Raw genomic sequence first — 19,318 nt, 5'->3', positions numbered from 1 at the left:
CATGCTCCGGGCCCTGAAGCCCGCTGCGCTGCCCTCCGGGAGGAGTTCTTGGCTTTCCGGCGCCGCCGAGAAAGTGGGGGCTCAGCTGCTCGCTATTGCTGTTACTCCCACTCCATGAGGACCCCCCATAGGTAGCACTGTCCCAGCACATGCTGTAAGCACTCATTGTTGACGCCTTCCTTTGTGCGACCACTATGCAACACATAGCTTTATCACAGAACTTATCACATCACACTGTAACTGTCCCTTTGTCTGCTTCACGGACTAGAAGGAACTTGCCAAGGGCAAAGGCTTGACTTAGTGAACTTTGTTTTCTCAGCATCTAACTCAATGGCTGGTCTTAGTAGCTGACCTCAGTAGGCACTCAATAAATGCTTTCTACAAGAATGTTGAATGAACCTCTGTTCATTCAGGAAGAGTCCCCTCCTTTTTAAGGGTTCAGGGATTCTCCTACCTCCCTCTCAGATTCAAAGGCAGAAGACACACAAACATTTTTCAGACTTTCTTTATTCACCTGTAAAAAACCTCACCCACACCACAAACACCATCACCATCAACACACACACACACACGCACACACACGGGCAGACCTAAGATCCCTGTTCCAGTCCCCAGGCTCTAGGGGCCCAGCAGACATCTCATACCTAGCCCACCCCTGCCCACCATCAGGGGCTGTGCCTGGGCACCAAAGTGGGGCAGAAGCAGTGTCCCCGGCCAGAGCTGGGTCTTGTGGGGCCCTCGCGTGCAGGGCCTGTGTGCCTTCACCCAGCCTTCACAGCATAGTGGCCTGTTCAGGATGGGGGACTGGCTGTCTGTAGACCAGTAACCGGGCCCTAGTGGCATCTCGGCGGCGCCGGAAAGCCAAGAACTCCTCCCGGAGGGCAGCGCAGCGGGCTTCAGGGCCCGGGGCATGGGCCACGCTCGGAAGGCCGCCCTCCTCCAGAGTCTTCACATCTGCAAGGGGAGGGCAGGACAAGGACAGGGAGAGGTCTGAGGGTCGTTGGCACCACGAAGCCGCCCAGGCCCAGCCAGTGCAGATGAGGCACAGGAGTGGGAGCAAGCCTAGGGCACGGGGCCCGACTGGGACCAGACGGGGACCAGATGGGCAAGACGTGGAACAGCAAGGCCACACAGCCTCTCTGGAGGGCTCTCACACCTAGCTCTGGCTCAGCTTCAGGTCGGGGGCGAGGGCCAGCCAAGCCCAGGTGCAGAGTCTCCAGCAATTCCATGTCCCCAGGGAACTCTGAGTCCCACTCGTAGTTCTCATCCACAGACGTGTTCCTCCTGTTAAAAGGGACAAATGTCCCGTATTGGATGGAGGAACTGAAGGTGACCAAAAAAGCCCCAGCCCAGAGTCCCCAAGCTCAGGTGGGGCCATGCGTCCCCTGAAGATCCCTGGACCTCAGCAAAAGCTTCTAACAGGAGATAAGTTCTCCTGGTCCCAGGGTGGGGGTGGAGCCCGGAAGGCACAGGGCATTAGGGGAAGTCTGGGCAGGAACTGGAGCCTGGGCAGGGATGAGCAGGGACTGTCCTCACCTCTTGCTGACTGTCACCACATGCTCCCTCCGGGGCCACCTCTCAGGGCCACTGGCCCAGCTGCTGGTGTCTCCCGGAGCAGGGCTGAGGTAGCTGCCTCCTGCAGAGGGGGCCGTAGAGGGGGGCCGAAGGAACGAGGCGCTGCCCCGCCCGCTGCTCTGGCTGGTGAGGCTGCCCCGAGGGGCGGCAGGGAGAAGGCTTGGCAGCAGCCGGTCCCTCAGCGTCCAGTCAGCCAGTGCTGTGTACAGGGGCTCTGGGGTGGCCCCGGCCCCCGTCACAGCCCCAGGAAGCGCTGCCCTGGGGGACACCTTGTCGGAGTCCAGGGGGTGAAGGAGAGAGGAGGTGGGGCAGGGCCGGGTATCCATGTAATCGGGGGGTGGAGCAGGAGCGGGCTCCTCGAAAGGGGGCCAGTCCCCATCCACATTCATCTCCCGGAAGAAGGGCAGGCTCAGGTACTGGAGCAAGGGTCCTGGACCAGGCAGAGGGCTAGGCGGGGCTGCGGGAGGGGGCCCCACAGGGCTGATGTCTGCAATGCAGAGGGGCTGGGGCATCCCACTGGGGCTGCTGCTGCAGTCATAGGACCTGGCCTGGTGCTGGGCGGGGGTCCGAGGTTCAGCTCGCTCAGAGCCTGACCTTTCTTGGGGGCTCCCCACGTTGGGTCCCATCACAAAGCGGCCATCTGGTCCCCGGCAAATGGGCTCCAGGGGTAAGGGCCCCCGACTAGGCAGAGGATCTGGAGTGGGGCTGGGGGGGCCAGCAGGCTCCCCCCAGAGCAGACTCTGGCGCAGGCTGGGGACTGGGGAACCCTGGAGCTTCAGCTTCGCCACACTATCGGGGCTGCCCGAGCCCGGAGCAGAGCTGGGGAAGGACAAGAGATCAGGCTCTGTGGCAGGGGGCCAGTCCCCCTCCCAGGAACCAGCATCAGGCCTTGAGAGGTTTGCTGCACAACAGAGCACAGCTAGGGAGAGTACCGGAGACAAGGACCCACGTGGTGGAGAGGTGGAGGAGAGGCAGAGGCAACAGTGGACAGGCCCCAAGCTGGGGTCTCTGCACTCCCACCCTCACCTCGTTCTCATTCTGTTCCGCCCCTCCCAGCCCACCCCAAGGCACCACCACGGGAGCCGAGATAGTGGGCGCAGAGGGCAGGCAGAAGGAGGCCGAGGAGGTGGAGAGACTTACTGTGGAGCTGACTTCCCGGGCGGAGAGAAGATAAGGGGCGCATCTGTTTGGGCAGGAGAACCAGAGAGGACACCGGCAAAACTCAGGCCCTCCAGGGCCCAGGGCGCTGAGGCTCAGCCATCACCCGCTGGCAAGCCCTCCCGCCCCGGGGACCGTGCAGGAGGACAGGACGCACCTGGCCGCGCGCAGAGGGGCCTGGGGGTGGGGCCTTCCACCCCCCGGTGGGCGGGGCCTAGGGAGGGCGGGGCGCGGCCTCAGGGGCCTACCTTGGCGGAGGCGCTTGCGGCGGCGGCGGGCTGCCCTGCGCCGGTTGGTCAGGCAGGCGGCCAGGATGCTCACGAGGACAGCCACGCCCAGGAAGCAGACCCCGCCCACCACGCCGGCCAGGACCGGCTGGGGCAGGAGGCCCGGCAGCTGTGTGCGCGAGGGGTAGACCTCCAGGCCTGGGCGAGGGGCCACGAGGGGGGGAGGGGGTCGGTGCCCGCGACAGTGGGCTTGGAGCCCCCCGTGCCCAGCGCTCTGCCCTCCCGCCCGGTTCTCACCGGAAGTGGAGACGTTGGCCGTATTGCTGGGATCGCTGACATAGCTACCCGCGAGGGCCACAAGGCGGAACTCGTACAGAACGTCCTGGGGGCGGGGGTCCAGGAAGGGGGTCAGGGGCCAGCGCCGCCCACCCCAGCCCCATTCAGAAAGACTGCAGTTGGGAGGTTAGGGTGGGAAGCTGAGGTTTGGGGGCTGGAGCTGGGGCCTGGACAGCCGAGAGGAGGAAGCTCCCTGTGCCTGCCTCCCCCACACACCTTGATGAGTCCTGGCACCAGCAGCTGCATTTCCGTGCCTGCCACGGCCCGGTCTAGCACCTCCCAGCCCTGGGAGTCTTGCCGTCCCTCCAGGACATAGCCATCCAGCGTCTCAGGGACCAGTTCCGGGGGATCCCAATGCAGGAGCACCCCCCGGGGTGTCCTCACTGCCACCAGGCCTCGGGGAGGTGACAGGGGAGGTGGCATCTCAGTCGGCGGAAGCCTGGGGGCAGCTGGTGTGGTGGGAAGCCCTGAACAGGACGGATAGGCATGATGGAGATAGGGCTCCCAGTGCCCTTCCCCTGTCCCCTGACCATTCTACCACATGCCAGCCCTCCAACCCCTCTCACCACCACCCCTGCCCCCACCTCCGTACCCAACCATTCTCCCAGAGCCCCTAAAGACGAATCTGAATCTTGTTCCACAAACTCCTGTGGACCCCAAGCCGCCCAGCACCTCTGACCCCTCCCACCCAGGTCGTCCCACATCTGGGTTTTCCCTACCAGTCCTTTCCCACCCTGGCAGCTGCTCTCGGGGCAGAGGTCTCTCACCTTCAGGGGCAGACAAGACGATCTCGCTGAAGGGCCCACTCCCCAGCTTGTTCTGAGCTAGGACGCTGAACTGGTACTGGGTATGGGGCTGCAGCCCTGGCACGAGGAGGTAAGCAGCCCCCACAGGCACTGCCAGGGACACCCAGTCATGGTGGGTTCTGTCAGGACGCTTGGCCCTGGAGGACAGGAGGAAATGGGGGCACCTCATGAACTAGAAGGGCCAGGAAGGTCTGGAGTCCAGAGATCTGACCTGTCCCCTCCCCTCAGCCTTCCGGGGTCTCAGAACCTGGGCCCTGAACACCTCAGATCCCCTGGAAATAGGGCAGAGTTAGGGCAAGGCTGGGCTGGAGGGGTGGGGGAAAGGGCAGAGGGTCAGATGGAATGGGGGGCAGGTCACTCACAGCGGGGTGTACCAGACACTGAATCTCTGCAGATAGCCACCATCAAAGCCAGGCTCCCAGGAGACATTAGCACCCTTGGGCAGAGGCACCACGGACACGTTGGTGACAACATGGGGGCTGGTGCCTGGGGAGGGGGAATTGAGGGAGGGACGATGGTCAGGGCCCTGAGGGAAAGTGAAGAGCTGAGGGGAGTCCCAGGGCCTCTGACCTCTACCTATCATCCCAGCGTCCCTCAACCACCATGCCCACGAGGACCTCCAAAAATAATCCCCCCATCTCCTGTCCCACACGGTTTCCTCTAGCCCCCGGCCGGCCCTCCAGCCACTAACCCAGCACGTAGACATGTGTGGAGGTGGCCACTCGGGCCACAACGTTGCTGGCGGTGCACTCCCAGCGCCCATGGGCCTCCTTGGTCAGTGGCCGCAGGATGAGGCTACTGTTGCTGTCTACCTGGGCCTGGCCCTGCAGCCCCCGGCCCACCTACAGAACCACTGGTCAGCCCTGAGGACACACGCAGCCACCCCTCACCAAGGGCAGCTCCAGTGTCCTCCCCACCCTGCCCCTGACCGCCCCCTCCTTCCCACAGAATGACCAGGGGCAGGGAGAAGCAGGGGCGTAGTGGGCGTGAACGCGGGCAGAGCAGGATCCGGAGCCTTACCTTGGCCCAAGAGATAGCAGGAGGGGGGTCTCCTTGGGCTGAGCAGGGGATGAGTAGCTCTCGCCCTACTTCTTGGAAATATTCTTCCTTGGGCCGTTCTAGAAAAGCTGGGGGAGCCTGCAAGCCAGATCTGGCATCGGGAGGGGCCTCTCACCCTGCTATCTAAGGACCACACTCCTCTCTCGGGGGGCTCCGGTCATGCCCCATCTCAGGCCCCATCTCCCTACCTGTAGTCTCTGCTCCCTGGCAGGGCTGAAGGGAAATGGGGGGCTGCACAAGGACTTGGGGGCTGGGAGGCCTCTCTGGGGATGTATAAACCTCCACAGAACTTTCACCCTCCCCTCTGCTACTCACCCCTCCCCCTCCAGAGAGGCCAAGGTTAGTGAGCTGGACCGGCGGGGTATCTTACTTCGGGGATGTGTGTGCTTCCCATCCCACCTCCCAGCACCATCTCTGCAGAAACCTCTGGGACGGCGTCTGGTAGCTACGGCTGTGCCCACCGTGGGAAACAGACTCGGAAGCCCCTCCCCACGCTGACTGTCCCACCCCCTGGTCGGCCGGCGTCAGCCAGGGCACATCCCCAGCCACCTGGCCCAGTGCTGCTGGCCCGGCCACAGCCTCACCTTGAGCAGCACGCGGGTCACCGGGGAGGGCCCTGCGGTGCCGAGACTGTTGTAGGGCGTGCAGGAGTATTCTCCCAGAGCATCCTCATTCCCCAAGGCAATGATCAGTGAGCCCTCCGGGCCCTGGGACCAGCCAGGGAGCTGGAGGGAAGAGGAGAGGAGATGGCCACTAGTCAAAGCAGCTGGGCGGGGGCGGGAGAGGGAGGAGAAAGGCGCCTCCCTGCAGAGGACTCCTCCTCCAGGCCTGACCCCTCTCTGAACTCCAGTCCTTCACTTCTCTTTCTGGGGGCGCCCCCTGGAGCTGAGCCCTGGTAGGGGGCTCCTTGCCTGCTGGGGTGTCCCCCGCCTGTCTTTCCAGCACTCCATGATGAAAGTCAGCATCTTCCACCCCAAAGCCCTTCCTTTCCCTGTTGCTGTGTTAAGGGCCTCACTGTCCCTACTAACCACAGACTCCTAACTCCCCACTCCCCCATCCAAATGCTCACCAGCTCTGTCCTCTGGGAAGGCGTTTGTCTAGGCGTCAAGCCCGTCCACCCCCATGACCTCCTCACCTCTCCCCTGGACCTTCTCAACAGCCTCTGAACCCCTCTCCCTGCGTCCACTCTGTCCTCCACTCACTGAGAGACTCAACTCCTGCTCCAAGCTCCAAAACTATCACACCTCTGCTCAGACAACTTCACGGACTCCAACTGCCTGCAGACTTTTTTTTTCTAATGTTCAACAAAAATGTACTGAGTCCTATTGCGGAAGCCCTGGGGGGCACTGGGATTCAAGGACGCGGTGGTAGCCCACGCAGAACGTGTACTCTTTGAAGACAAACAAAGATTGCCTGGGAACGAGGGAATAGTCACTTGGCATCCACAGTGCTCCCTTTTGGCCCCAACCTGCCCCGCGAGCTTTCTCGGTAGCCTCATGTCCCCACAGGCACTGTGACCCCCCCCCAACTCGACAGAGCGTGTGCGCTGTCCTACTCCTCCAGGCTGTGCCCTCCTTAAGGACGGATGTGGTGCTCCTGCTCTCCGAACAGCCCACACAGCCCCAGGGAAGAAGCGTGTCCCTAGTGGCCGACCTGAATTCCACGGAGCTAACCCCAGCCCAGCTGTCCTGACCAGAACACCAATCTATGCCCTTCCTTCCCCCGGCCCGAGGCCCCTACCTTATCCAGCTGTAGGGCCTGCCCGTCCTTGGTCCAGCTGACAAAGAGCAGTGGGGGGTTGGCACGGACCGGGCACCGGATCACCCCCCGCATGCCTATGGGCAGGGGTGTCTCAGGAGGCATTGCTGTCACCTGGGCTGGGTCTGGGGGGGGCGGGGGAAGCAGTGGCAGATTGGAGGGCAGGAGCTCAGCCTGGCCCAGGGGAGGGGGAGCAGGCTGGGGAGGGAGCTGGGTCAGGCTTACAGAGCACCGTGAGGTAGGCGGAGGCCGAGGGTGGGCGCAGGAGGCCGTTGCTGGGCACACAGGTATAGCGGCCCGTGTCATCGGGCTGGGTGGCCTGAAGCCGCAGGCTGCCGTCCACCAGGATCCGCACTCGGGGCTGCAGGCGGCTGCAAAATGGCACATGTGGGCCGGGCTCCAGGCTTGCTCCGCTGAGGGGCTCCTCAAAGGCTGCCTACCAGTCCCCCACCCAGCCCAGAGCCCCACCTAATGTGGAATACATTGATGCTGTCCTGGAACCAGCTATAGGTGAGGTTGGTGGGGTACGCCTCAGCCCGGCAGGCCAGGGAAACATCCTGGGAGGCATTGACCGTGCTGTTCTTGGGGGGCACCACGATGACTGGGGGACCTGTGGGGGGAGCACAAGAGGAGAGAGGGGCCTCAGCCCACAGCCCTCCCAGAACCCTGAGGTCACTTCTGCAGTTCTTCCCGGATCTGCCCTTGGAATACAGAAGGGGCTGTTACAGGGCCCCGGGGAGATGCAACGGGCCCTAACCCTGTAGGTGAGAAAAGTTCCTTCTCTCCCCCAGACCAGCTCCCCTTCCCTCCAGGAACACCACCATTCACCCAGGTTCCCCTGCCTAGAAGCTGTGTGTTCGTGCACCATGCATGCAGTGTGTGTGCATGTACGTGTGTGTGTGTTGGGGGAGAGCACAGACTCCCCCGCCTAGAAGCTGTGTGTTCGTGCACCATGCATGCAGTGTGTGTGCGTGGGGGGGGTGGGGGGAGGACAGATTCCCCTGCCTAGAAGCTGTGTGTTCGTGCACCATGCATGGAGTGTGTGTGCGTGGGGGGGGGGGGGGAGGACAGATTCCCCTGCCTAGAAGCTGTGTGTTCGTGCACCATGCATGGAGTGTGTGAACATGTGCGTGTGTGTGGGGGGGAGGACAGATTCCCCTGCCTAGAAGCTGTGTGTTCGTGCACCATGCATGGAGTGTGTGAACATGTGCGTGTGTGGGGGGGGGGAGGACAGATTCCCCTGCCTAGAAGCTGTGTGTTCGTGCACCATGCATGGAGTGTGTGTGCGTGGGGGGGGGGGGGGAGGACAGATTCCCCTGCCTAGAAGCTGTGTGTTCGTGCACCATGCATGCAGTGTGTGTGCATGTACGTGTGTGTGTGTTGGGGGAGAGCACAGACTCCCCCGCCTAGAAGCTGTGTGTTCGTGCACCATGCATGGAGTGTGTGAACATGTGCGTGGGGGGGGGGGGGGAGGACAGATTCCCCTGCCTAGAAGCTGTGTGTTCGTGCACCATGCATGGAGTGTGTGAACATGTGCGTGGGGGGGGGGGGGGGGGAGGACAGATTCCCCTGCCTAGAAGCTGTGTGTTCGTGCACCATGCATGGAGTGTGTGAACATGTGCGTGGGGGGGGGGGGGGAGGACAGATTCCCCTGCCTAGAAGCTGTGTGTTCGTGCACCATGCATGGAGTGTGTGTGCGTGGGGGGTGGGGGGAGGACAGATTCCCCTGCCTAGAAGCTGTGTGTTCGTGCACCATGCATGCAGTGTGTGTGCATGTACGTGTGTGTGTGTTGGGGGAGAGCACAGACTCCCCCGCCTAGAAGCTGTGTGTTCGTGCACCATGCATGCAGTGTGTGTGCGTGGGGGGGGTGGGGGGAGGACAGATTCCCCTGCCTAGAAGCTGTGTGTTCGTGCACCATGCATGGAGTGTGTGAACATGTGCGTGGGGGGGGGGGGAGGACAGATTCCCCTGCCTAGAAGCTGTGTGTTCGTGCACCATGCATGGAGTGTGTGAACATGTGCGTGGGGGGGGGGGGGGGAGGACAGATTCCCCTGCCTAGAAGCTGTGTGTTCGTGCACCATGCATGCAGTGTGTGTGCATGTGCGTGTGTGTGGGGGGGGGGGGAATCGGTTTTATTCTCTGCTCACTTACCCTTTACATCCTCATCTGTCACATCTGAAGTCACCTCTGTGCGTCCTACCCTACTGCGGATACCCAATACCTTACCCCAAGATACTGCAGCAAGCCCTGACCCCGGCTCCCGTATCTCTGCCACTCCAGTGGCCATTCATGCAGAAATGCCCCCTTTGGCCACAGAACGCTCCTGCTCAAGAACTCACAACTGCTCCCGGCCTGGCCAACCATTAGAGACTCTTTCAGGTCAGTATGCGCAACGGGCTCTGTCCCGTGCCAGCCTCATTTCCACTGCCCTGCCTCTGCTCTCCGAACCCCGTCCAGAATGCTCTTCCCGCAGAGTCTGGCCAGGCCACACAGTCTCTCCCATCTGCTGCTCCACTGCCCTCGCCCCCTCCCGGGCCCCGCTGCACCAGCATCAGTCCTAAGAGGTAACGATTCGAGCTGGCGTAAGCACGTTGCCGCACCATCTCTTTCAATCCTCACCGGCGCCTTCTGTGGGAGGAATTACTGTCTCCCCTTCACAGATGAAGAAATAAAGGCTCAGAGGCCGAGAAGTGAGGAGCGCTACCCAAGGTCAGCAGGGTAGGCAAGGCTCCTTGGGGCCTTGGGGCCGCCAGCCGACTTCGCCCACCCCCAGTACCAAGGAGAGCGACACTTGGCTCGGTCCTCTGACTTCCCCGCAGCAGAGTCCAGGCCCTGGGGCTCAGCTTTCCTCAGAAGGACTTGGACAGGAATTACTAAGTGCTGATCACTGTGCTCGGTTAAATTCTTGTAACAGTCCTAAAATGCAGATCTGAACCTCCTTATATATAGACGAGGAAACTGGGGGTCGGGGGGGGTCACACACCACACTGCTGGGCACTAAATATCTACTTGTCCATTCACTGATCCTTTTAAAATTAAGATGCTGGTTTTGGAGCACCAGCCTGCATTGGGAGCTCCCTCTCTCTCCACACACCCGTCCCCACTCCTGCTGTGTGCACCCCCCTGGCCACAGGTCACACAGGTCACAGGCCCGGTTCCCAGCCCTCCCCACCGGACAGCACCTAGCACCAGCAGCTGGGTGGCGTGGGAGGCGCTGCCCTCAGTGCTGGAAGCTTGGCAGGTGTAGACTCCGGAGCTGCCTCGCTCCACCCGTCGGATCCACAGCGTCCCATTCTGCACCTAGGGTAGGAGGGGATGAGGAAGGTCCCACGTGCCTCCCCTCCCCTCCCGCCCCTTCCCTCGGGCGGCCTCAGACCCTGCACTCCCGAGGCTGACCGGCAGAGGGAGGCAGCACGCCAGGCCCAGGAAGCCAGTGCAAAGCCAGTCTCCCAGCATGGCCTTTGCCCCTGTCCTCTAGCCACCACCCCCACCCCCGCCCCCAGGCCTCCACCTGCCCCTCACACTCTAACTACTCCCCTGCCTAGCCCAGGACTCACTTGCACCTGACCCTGGCCTTGGCCAAGGTCCTGTCCTCGGAGCTTCCAAGTCACACGGGGCTGTGGGCTGCCGCGGGCCACACAACGCAGGGTCACAGCCTCCAGTTCCCGAACTTCCAGCACCTGGGGAGGCGTCTCCAGGAATTGAGGGGGTGCTGCAGAGAGAGAGGCATCAGGGGGTGCCAGATATCAGTCCAAAGAGCAGGGTCCGAGGGCCAAGGCGGCAGGTCAGCCCGTCAGCCCAGGGCCACCCTGCTGCACTCGGGGCCAAGCGAGGAATGCGCCAGCCCATCTCTGCACAGGCCTGTAGAGCTGGCAACGGGAGCTGCACACGGGCCGGGGCTGGGTGGGGGGAGCTAGTGGCCTCTGGCACTGCTCTGGGAGACTCTGCTTTGCCCCTATCCATGGCATGATCCAGTCTCCACAATGAAATGGGAATGATTAGGACATCCCTTCCTTCTTAGGGCTGAGAGAGAATTCATGAGGTACTGGGTTAAAAGGTGTTTTGAAAAAACAACATGCTGTGTATATAAGTGAGCTACCTCACTCCAGGCCCAACAGCCCCCGTCCCCAACAGCCCCCGTCCCGTTCCCCTCTCCTGGCCAGAGAGGCAGGAACAGGGGAGACGGGAACAGAGCCTAGCAGGCAGCTGGGACTTAGACTGAAGAACTGGAAGGGCCGGCGTGGGGGTGGGAGGGGTAAGATGCAGATAGCAAGCCAGCAAACAAGGGGTGTCAGCAAGAGTGGGGCATGGGAACCACACCCCACCCCCAGGCACAGGTCCCCATCCTGCTGCTCTCCTCCCTTCTCCACCACCTGCTCCCAGCTTCATACAGTTCACTGTGAGGTGCACCCAGGAGCCGTTAGCCGAGTCGTCCTCCGGGCTGTGCTGGTCCAGAAAGAGCACTCGGCACTCGTACCAGCCCTGGTCTTCCGCTCGGAGCCCCTCGATCTGGAGAGATGCCCCCTTCTGCAGCCGGATTCGCCCTGGGAGAGGAGCCCCAAGGCTCTGGTCACACTGGTTATTCTCAGAGCTCAAGAACAGGCCCAGTCTCCTCCAGTTACCCTGATCAAGTGGGGCCTGGCCCGGAGAGACACAGTGGGGTTGGGGTCACTGAGGGCAGATCCCTCCATTCAGCCCCGGGTCACCTCTGCCTTTCAGCAGCTGGGACCCAGTTTAGGCAAAGAAAAACCCAGAGTGGCAGCAGGTGGACAAGACACTCCACTGAACCGCAGGGGGCTTCAAGGGCTCTTGGGGTAGGGGGCTTTAAGAGCCACACTTAGTCTCCCCGTGATTCTTACAGGACCTGCCCCACCCCACGACTCTTTATAGGGGCAAGGTCTGGCTCCCAGAGTACTCCTCCTGCCAGAGGACGGTCCCCGGAAACCTCAGCAGTGTTTGGGGCCCTGAGCAGGGACCCAGACCTCGCCTCCTAAAGCCCCTAATCCGTCGGGGCTATTATCAACGGCCTAAGCGCCTTAGGGTGGCCAGAGTCCAGCCCAGCCAGGCAGCAAGGTCAGCAGCCTCCTCACCCCATCCCCTCACGCCCCAGGGCACCCAGGCCCCGGCTGGCTGGCCACGTGGAGCTTCACAAGGACACACAGCCCAGCACAGGCAGACACACATGTCCACCCTCGGTCAGCATCCGGCACACCACCAGGCTCAGACGGAGGCCGCCCCCACAAATCCCTCAGCACACTCCCCACACCACTTCGGGTGTCCCTGGCAGGGCGGCCTAGTGACAGAGGCCCGCACTCGGGAGCCAGAGAGACTCCCTTGGACAAGTTAGACAGCTTCAGTTTCATCTGTAAGAGAGGGAAGGCAAATCTGGACGGGCTGGAGCTCAGGGAACACGGGGCCTCAGCAGGTGCTCGCATATTGTTGAACAAACACATGAGCACAACACTTGAAATCAGAAGCTGGACTCGAGCTTGACCCTGCCCCTTGCCTGGTAACACATCCTCTCCTTTGCCCCCAGCAGTGGCCAGCTCCATGAGGCACCAAGCTGCCCTACCAGAAACCTGGGACCGCCTAGACTCCTATCCGTTATCTCCCACACCTACGTGTTCAGTAAATCTTCAAAATTCTGCCCTCTCAATATCTGTTTCTTCTCCAGCATCCTCACCTTAGTGTGGTCCCATAGCACCTCTCCCCTGAGTTACTCCACAGCCCGCTAGGTCGTCTCCCTGCCTTGAGCCTACCTTCTGTTACTTCTGTTACAAGCATCAGTCCACCACACCTTGACCTTTGATGCGGACGGATGAGATTTTCTAAATCTTTGGGGTTACACAAAACCACCGCAGCCCTAAGCCAAGTCCCTTCCACGTGCCCACACCAACCGTCCAGACAGAGGCCCTAATCAGCCCTTCCTAATACTAGAAATTCTGACACTGTGTGTCTGCTTCTCTTCTACCTCTAGGGTGATCTTTCCAAAATATAATCGAAGCCTGCAGTGCTCCTAGTGCTGTCAGGGAGGAGGAGGAGAATGATCCCATTCAGGCTGGCCTGGTGACCTTAGGCAAGGGACTTGCTTCTTCCAAGGATGAGGTCCAGGGGTGTGGATTCTCCAGAATGGGTGTGGACTAGGTACCTCAAGGGCTAGCTGTTGAAATCCCCACCCAGGAGATAAGCCTAGACTTTGCAGGTAAATATTTAACATAATCACACCCCTCTGCCCCGCTTCGGGATTCCTCCGTCACCCTAATCGGCCTGGCCACAGAGCCCTGCAGAGCCCAGCATATGACCTCTCCAAAGTGCCATAAGATAGCAACTTTTCACGATGGCGACCCTCAAGTTCTAGAGGGAAGGAAGGAGAGAGAAGGGAGACTGAGCACTGAACCTGGACCACGGGCATTAAGTACCAGCACCATATTTAATCCTCCCAAGATTTCACTTAGAGGAAAGGACCCGCAGGGCCAGAGCCTGGTGGGCTCCAGACCTCCCGCATGCAGGGGTGTGTAAAGAGAGCAGGAGACCCAGACTCTGCTCTCAAGCTCTCAGAAGGCAGAGAACCCACACTCATGTACATGTACAGTTCACATACACACAGTTCAGGAAATGGTGCTTGCCGTGTCCAGATATTCCAAGGACCGCCGAGCGAGAGGAATACTGAGGGCTTCCAGGGACCACGGGGAGGGTAGCAAGGGGAGATGACTGGAGAGAGCAGGGGTTCTGAACAGAACAGAAAGTTGTGTGCTTTGAACCACACAACTCAGGGCAGAGAGAAAACCCGTGACTTTCTGCCGCGCGGGCTACCTTCAAACTCCCGAGAAAGACAGCACGAAAGTCAAAGACCAAAGACCAAAGACCAAAGCCGGCGCCTGGATTAGAAGAGCAGGTCCCACCCGGGGAGCTGGCGTAAGTAAGCCAAGGCCGCCATCCCTCTGGGCTCTGGGGCCACGGAGGCACCCCGTGTGGGCTCTGTGCCGGGGGCCTGATAGACAGTTGCTGCCTTCCTCCCGGATGCCCTCTCAGCCTGTCCATACTGCTCTTTCCTACTCTGTGCTAGTCTGTAAATCCCGGCTCCTCCACCAGATGGATTGTGGAGTCCTCAAAGATGGGGAGCTTTGGTCACAGGCGCGGTCCCTCCCACATTCTAGGCCACAGGCCTCACACACGGGTCCGGGACCATCTCTCCTTCCCTTGCCCAGAGGGCTTATGACAGGACAGCATTGTCCTTAGCAACCTCCACCTCCTGTTGCCTAGCAACCGCAGTTCCCGTCCCCTACACAAAGGCTGAGAGGCCCCTTCCACACTGGGAGGCAGTAAGAGAGTTAATGGGCGCGGGCGGGGGGGGGGGGGGGGCCTCCCCCCAGGGCCCTGACTCCCCAGACTAGCGCTGGCCAGACCAGGAGCTCCAGACTGGGGGCAGGGGTGGACACAAAGGGCAGGGTAGGAAGAGCCCCAGGGGTGACTGCTCACAGCCCTTGCAGCTCCAAGGAGCAAGAGAGAGAAAGGAAACCCTCCGGTCACAAAGTTCCCAGCCACCCAGTGGCTTGTCGGCCGGAGGAATCCCAAGCCAGGACAGAGGCTGGAGAGACAGTTTCACATCCCCCAGGAAAAGCCCTCTCCCTCCACCGCCCCACCTGCACCTGCTCCGTCCTCACGCAGGGAACATTCTGTAGTGGCCCAGCCTCCGCCCCAGGACCCAAACTCCTCCGGGCCAGCCTGCAGAGGCAGGGAGGGAGGGCTGGTGGGCACAGCTGTTTTTCCCCCACTGTCCTAATTGGGGCCTGCTTTCATCAGCTCTCACAGGGCCTGTGTAGACACATACGCTCCCACCAGGCTGTTTGCCAACAACTGCCCCCAGTTTGAAAATAAACTCTTCCTCTGGCGGCACCTGCCTGAGCTCAGCCTGCCTCTCAGGAAGAGCTCAGCCAATCCTAGGGCTGCTCTCAGGATTCAAACTCGAGGGAAAAGGTGGGGGTCTCCTCCCCCACCAACGTTGCCCAGGTGGCCCTTCCCGGGTTTCCCTCAGAAGAAGAAGGCACAAAGACTGTCTTGCGCAGGAGCCCCAGCCCCCACCTTGGGCCCTCCCACACACTGCCCTCTGAGGCCTGCAGAAAACCCGCTCAGATTAAGGATCCATCTGGGATTAGGAGGAAACCAAGCCCTCTGAGGGAGCCAGCCAGCGGGGGCGCAGAAGGCGCAGAAGGCGGCCCCTGGGAGGCCTATACACTAGTTTAAATCCGGACAGGAGCCACCTGAAGCAGGAACCCAGCCTGGCCTCATCCATTCCCTGATCTTTAGGGAAACTGGCCCTCACCAACCCCCGCCTCCCCACGCACATGCTCTTCTGTACTCAGACCAGACTGAGCCCCCACTGGAGAAGCAGATGGGTCACAGACCCACCCACCCTGCTGCCCATCAGCCCACTCCCGAGAGCCCTAGAACCTCCCAACTGGCATTTGAGACAGTGGGGAGGGGGAAGCAGAGCAGTAAAGAAGAGGTCTTGCCCTCCACCCCCAGCCCACCTTCTTTGGTGCGTTGGTAGCACCTCCCAACCTCCCACCTGAGGACAAGTCTTACCCACGTAATCAGGGTCGATGCGGGGAGAGTAGAGGCCGAACTGGATGAAGATCGGAAGCAGGAATCCAAAGCGCAGCCACTCGATGACATGCAGGGGGGGCCGGCCAGCCGGGGGCAGCAGGTCACAGCCCAGCACCGCACTCTCGCCAGCCTGGCCCACCACTGACACCGCCTCAGGCTTCCCTCGACCTGCAGGGTGGGGCCGACAGCAGGGACCCCAGTCAGGGCTGGGAGAGGACGCTCCTCGCTGGCTCTGAGGGCTCCCCAGGACTTTGTGAAGCGACTGAGAGAATCCTCCACTTCTCCAGAACCAGCCCTATTCCCCCTCTACCCCTCCTGGGGAACGTCCCCCATTCCAAGGCCAGCGGGGAGCTCCTGAGCCCAGGGAGTCCGGCTCACCGTCAGCCCCCTGGCTGATGATCAGGCTGAGGATGACCACACTGAGGCACCAAACCATAGCCCAGCTGCCTGCTCGCCCGGCCCCTCCTATCCACGGGGGCCCAGATGGAGGGGCCCGGGGGTGTCCACAGCCCAGCAAGCCCCACAAAGCCTTCTGATCGGTGGCAGGTTTCAGCTCTCACTCTTCTGGACGATTAGGACTTGGTTCACATAACACCTGATGAAGCCGCTCCCCGGAGCACCACCAGATCTAAATGCAAAATGCAAGGCAACGTACAGAGTTGGCCAATACTTGGGACCAGAAGAAACCCCACAGTTACAGAAAGGCCAGGAGAAGAGCAAAGGAAGAGAGAGGAGAGCAGATAAGTAGGGGAGGTGCACAGAGACTAGAGATCCTGCCAGCCTAGGGAATAAGGGCCCCCCAGGGCCGGGGTGGGAGCGCTGGAAGAGCCCGGGAGCACTGGGTGGGGAGACCTGACAGGTGAGGACATGGGGAGGGTGGGGCAGAGGAGGAGGAAGATCTTAAGAAAGGCAGAGGAACTCCAGGGAAACTCGGGGTTACTTAAGTGCTCAGAAAGCTGAGCTGGGATGGAACTGGGGTTCCTATCCACTTGGAAAAAGATGTGTCAGGAAAATGGGAGATGAAGAGGCCCCGTGGCTCAGCCTCCTCTCTGTGCTCCTTCCTTAGTCCTGCTGCTAATAACAAGATTGCAAGGTAGAACGGGTACAGCGCCTCCACCCCACAGTGACAAATAAGGACCCCCAGGATCCCAGACAGGCTCGCTCAGGGGCACTGAGCCAGTGAAGGGCAAAGCCTGGATCAGAACCCCACAAAGCGGCCCCCAGGGAACCCACACGCACAATTCCTTGCCCATTTCCCCAGCCACTGTGAACCCTGGAAGCTGGAAACCTTGCATCTCTTTCTCCACTCAGGCTGTCAATACTGCTTGGGCAGTAAGTGAGTCAGGCACTGGGAGAAGAGGGGCGGCCTCCCCAACCCGCTGGAAAGCACCCCCCCCCCAGCATCCTCCAGGTCTGGGCAGGTCCATGGGCAGGCGGCTGGTACTACTTTTCCTTCATGATGCTGCCAGGCAGCCCTCCACCATGACCCAGGTGCCTCACCCCAGGGCTTCCCATTCACTGTCCTCCAGTGACCTGGGGGCCCAAGGTTTGCCAGGCTTTCCCTTCCCCAACCCTAGAGGCAAGACTCAGAAGCCAAAAAGCCTGCGAGTCCCTAGGGTGTACAGAGTAAGCCCTGGGGCACGGATGGTAGGAACCCTGGCTGCTCCAGCCCCAGAGCATCTAGGGTAATCACAGTGGGCTGGGGGCAGGGGTGCGGCGGCCTTGGGTGGGCCCCGCAAACCCAACTGGACTTTGCTCTGTGGTCTCCACCCCACTCCAGATCTCCCAGTTCTGGACTGGCCGTAAACCATCCTCCAAGTCCCTCAGCCTGACCCCGGCTTCCACTTGGGGGCCCCGGGTATGGAACTGACAACTCACCAGCAAACATTCCCCCTTGCTTCCCTCTGCCCCCAGCCAGCTCTCCCATTCTTCCCTGACATCATTTTCCAAGTGGATAGGAACCCCAGCTCCCTCCCGGGTTTCCCCGAATTCCTCTGCTTTTCCTACATCTTCCTACTCCTCTGCCCACACCCCCCACCATGTCCTCACCTGTCGGGTCTCCCCAGCAAGTGCTCCGATTCCAGCTACCCCTACTTCTCACAGTCCCCCCCAAATTCCCAGCTTCCACCCCTGATCTCCAACTGCACCAGGTCCTCCGCGCTTCAAGGAACTCCCTTCCTGTCTCCTCCAGAATCCCCATCCTCCCACTTCTCCCATCCTCTTCCCCGGAACCTCCCTCCCAAAATTCTCCAGCCTCAGCCCACAGTACTCCTCTGATACCCCACCCCAATTCCCTGCTCCGGACCCCTGAACTCTCCGTTCCGGAACCCCCCAGGACCCACCCCCTGCACAGACGCGCGCCCGCGCGGACACACACACACACACACACACACACACACGCATGCACGCGCACGCGTTACCTCCAGACGCCTCCGGGTCTCGGGGAACCCCCCACCACCCGCCCATCAAAAATCCCACTTCACTCCCCAGAACTCTAGTTCTGCTCCCCAAAGAATCCCACGGTGCCCCAGCCCCCGCTTGCTCCGCGCCCCCGGGACTCCCGAGCCCCGCCGGCCGCCGTCCCTGCCCCCGGAGCGCCCCCGCCCTCACCTGCCCGGCGCCGCGCGGCCCGGCTCCCGCAGCCACACAATAGGGGGCGGGCCCGCCTCCCGCCCGGCGCCCTAGCGCCCGCGTCGCCCTGGAGACCGCCGCGCCCCGCCCGCCGCCGAGGGGGCCGACCAGTGGGGCGGGGCGGCCGCGACCCCCGAGCGGCCTGGGAGTTGTAGTTTCGGGAGGGCGGGACGCGTGGCCGCGGGCTCGGGTCGCCCCCTGGCGGAGCTCCGTGCGCCAGGCGCCAGCCGGGGCCGCGGCCGCGCGGGACCCGGGCCCCCGGTGGCCGGAGCCGGCCCGCCCCCGTCCCGGGCCAGCCGCCCGCGAGCCCCGCCGTCCGCGCTCGGCCGGGGAGAGCCGCGGGGCCCACCGCCGAGCCGGGGCCGGAGCGCCCGGCCGGCAACAGGACCCCCAGGGGATCCGCGCAGCTCGAGGGCCCCGGGCTCGCCTCCCCCGCCCCACCCCCGCCGCCACCCACCCGCTTCTGGGGTAGCCCGACTGGAAATACCTGTCTGCGCTGGCGAGCTCCCAGGTCCTGCCCCGGCGCCTCCCACAGGGTGCCGAGGGGACCGTGCGCCCGGGCCGAGGCTGCCAAGTCGCCCCCGCTGCAGCTCCCAGCGCCAGCGACCCAGCGAAACAGGCCCGGGGGGGCAGGACGAGAGGCATCCCGACGCGGGGCATGGAAAGATCGCCTCCTGAACGCTGCAGGGTGCCATACCCTGGACTGCAGGCTTTGTAGCGCTTAGGTCCCCTGGGCGGAGACCCTGGGAAGTAGGCACGGCTCTGCCTTACTAATGAGAAAATGGGGATTTGCCCCAGCCTTTCCATCTCGGACTGCGCAGAGCTGAACGCACACCGACCTGGACTTCATGAAACCCACTTCCTTTGAGACTTAAGGCCAGAAGATATCTGGCACTTCTGCCCCTCAGAGCTTTCTCCTTGGTGAGCTGGGGGCCCCCTTAGGGATATAGGGTCATCATGCCTTCCTCAGCAGGCTTAAGCAGCCATATCTGTCCAGGTCTTCCCCGTTCACTGCCCTCACCCCAGTCTGAACTCCTGTGACTCCAAAAGAGCCTCCCAGGCATCTGATTCATGGAATCATGGCCTCAACTTCTTCCAAGAGAGACCCTGCAGGATGCACTGAACCACTCCAGGATCCCAGCCACATCCTCCTTCCAGGT

General features: G+C 61.9%; 1 protein-coding gene across 3 annotated transcripts; it reads right to left on the bottom strand.

Moving 5' to 3' along the window:
* Window positions 1–489: 489 nt before the first annotated feature.
* IGSF9 (immunoglobulin superfamily member 9) lies at window positions 490–18,583 on the bottom strand. Of its 3 annotated transcripts, none has more exons than XM_036091468.2 (21): window positions 18,138–18,583; window positions 15,906–16,155; window positions 15,507–15,695; window positions 11,312–11,464; window positions 10,478–10,632; window positions 10,103–10,220; window positions 7,388–7,529; window positions 7,145–7,290; window positions 6,902–7,044; window positions 5,746–5,886; window positions 5,123–5,239; window positions 4,794–4,944; window positions 4,465–4,588; window positions 4,064–4,239; window positions 3,513–3,763; window positions 3,258–3,342; window positions 2,982–3,158; window positions 2,716–2,758; window positions 1,537–2,394; window positions 1,157–1,284; window positions 490–954 (listed from the first exon to the last, which is right to left on the bottom strand). In XM_036091468.2, the coding sequence occupies exons 2-21, from the start codon at window positions 15,961–15,963 to the stop codon at window positions 773–775; spliced, it is 3,537 nt and encodes a 1,178-aa protein (XP_035947361.2). In that variant the 5' UTR covers window positions 15,964–16,155; window positions 18,138–18,583; the 3' UTR covers window positions 490–772. The 3 variants fall into 3 exon arrangements, with proteins under 3 accessions (XP_035947361.2, XP_035947364.2, XP_035947367.2); XM_036091471.2 differs by lacking the exon at window positions 18,138–18,583 and adding an exon at window positions 17,577–17,699; XM_036091474.2 differs by lacking the exon at window positions 2,982–3,158.
* Window positions 18,584–19,318: the final 735 nt, after the last annotated feature.

Source organism: Halichoerus grypus, chromosome 7, assembly GCF_964656455.1.
Source record: "Halichoerus grypus chromosome 7, mHalGry1.hap1.1, whole genome shotgun sequence".
Lineage (NCBI taxonomy): Eukaryota > Metazoa > Chordata > Mammalia > Carnivora > Phocidae > Halichoerus > Halichoerus grypus.
This window is presented reverse-complemented; position numbering and strand designations above follow the sequence as displayed.

Excerpts from the sequence above, each read along its gene's own strand:
- IGSF9 (XM_036091468.2), bottom strand. The coding sequence starts at position 15,963 with ATGGTTTGGTGCCTCAGTGTGGTCATCCTCAGCCTGATCATCAGCCAG. Across the intron at positions 7,045-7,144 it reads CGCCTACCTCACGGTGCTCT|ACCCAGCCCAGGTGACAGCA; the intron begins GTAAGCCTGACC and ends CGCCCCCCCCAG. Across the intron at positions 3,159-3,257 it reads GGCCAACGTCTCCACTTCCG|GCCTGGAGGTCTACCCCTCG; the intron begins GTGAGAACCGGG and ends CCCCTCGCCCAG.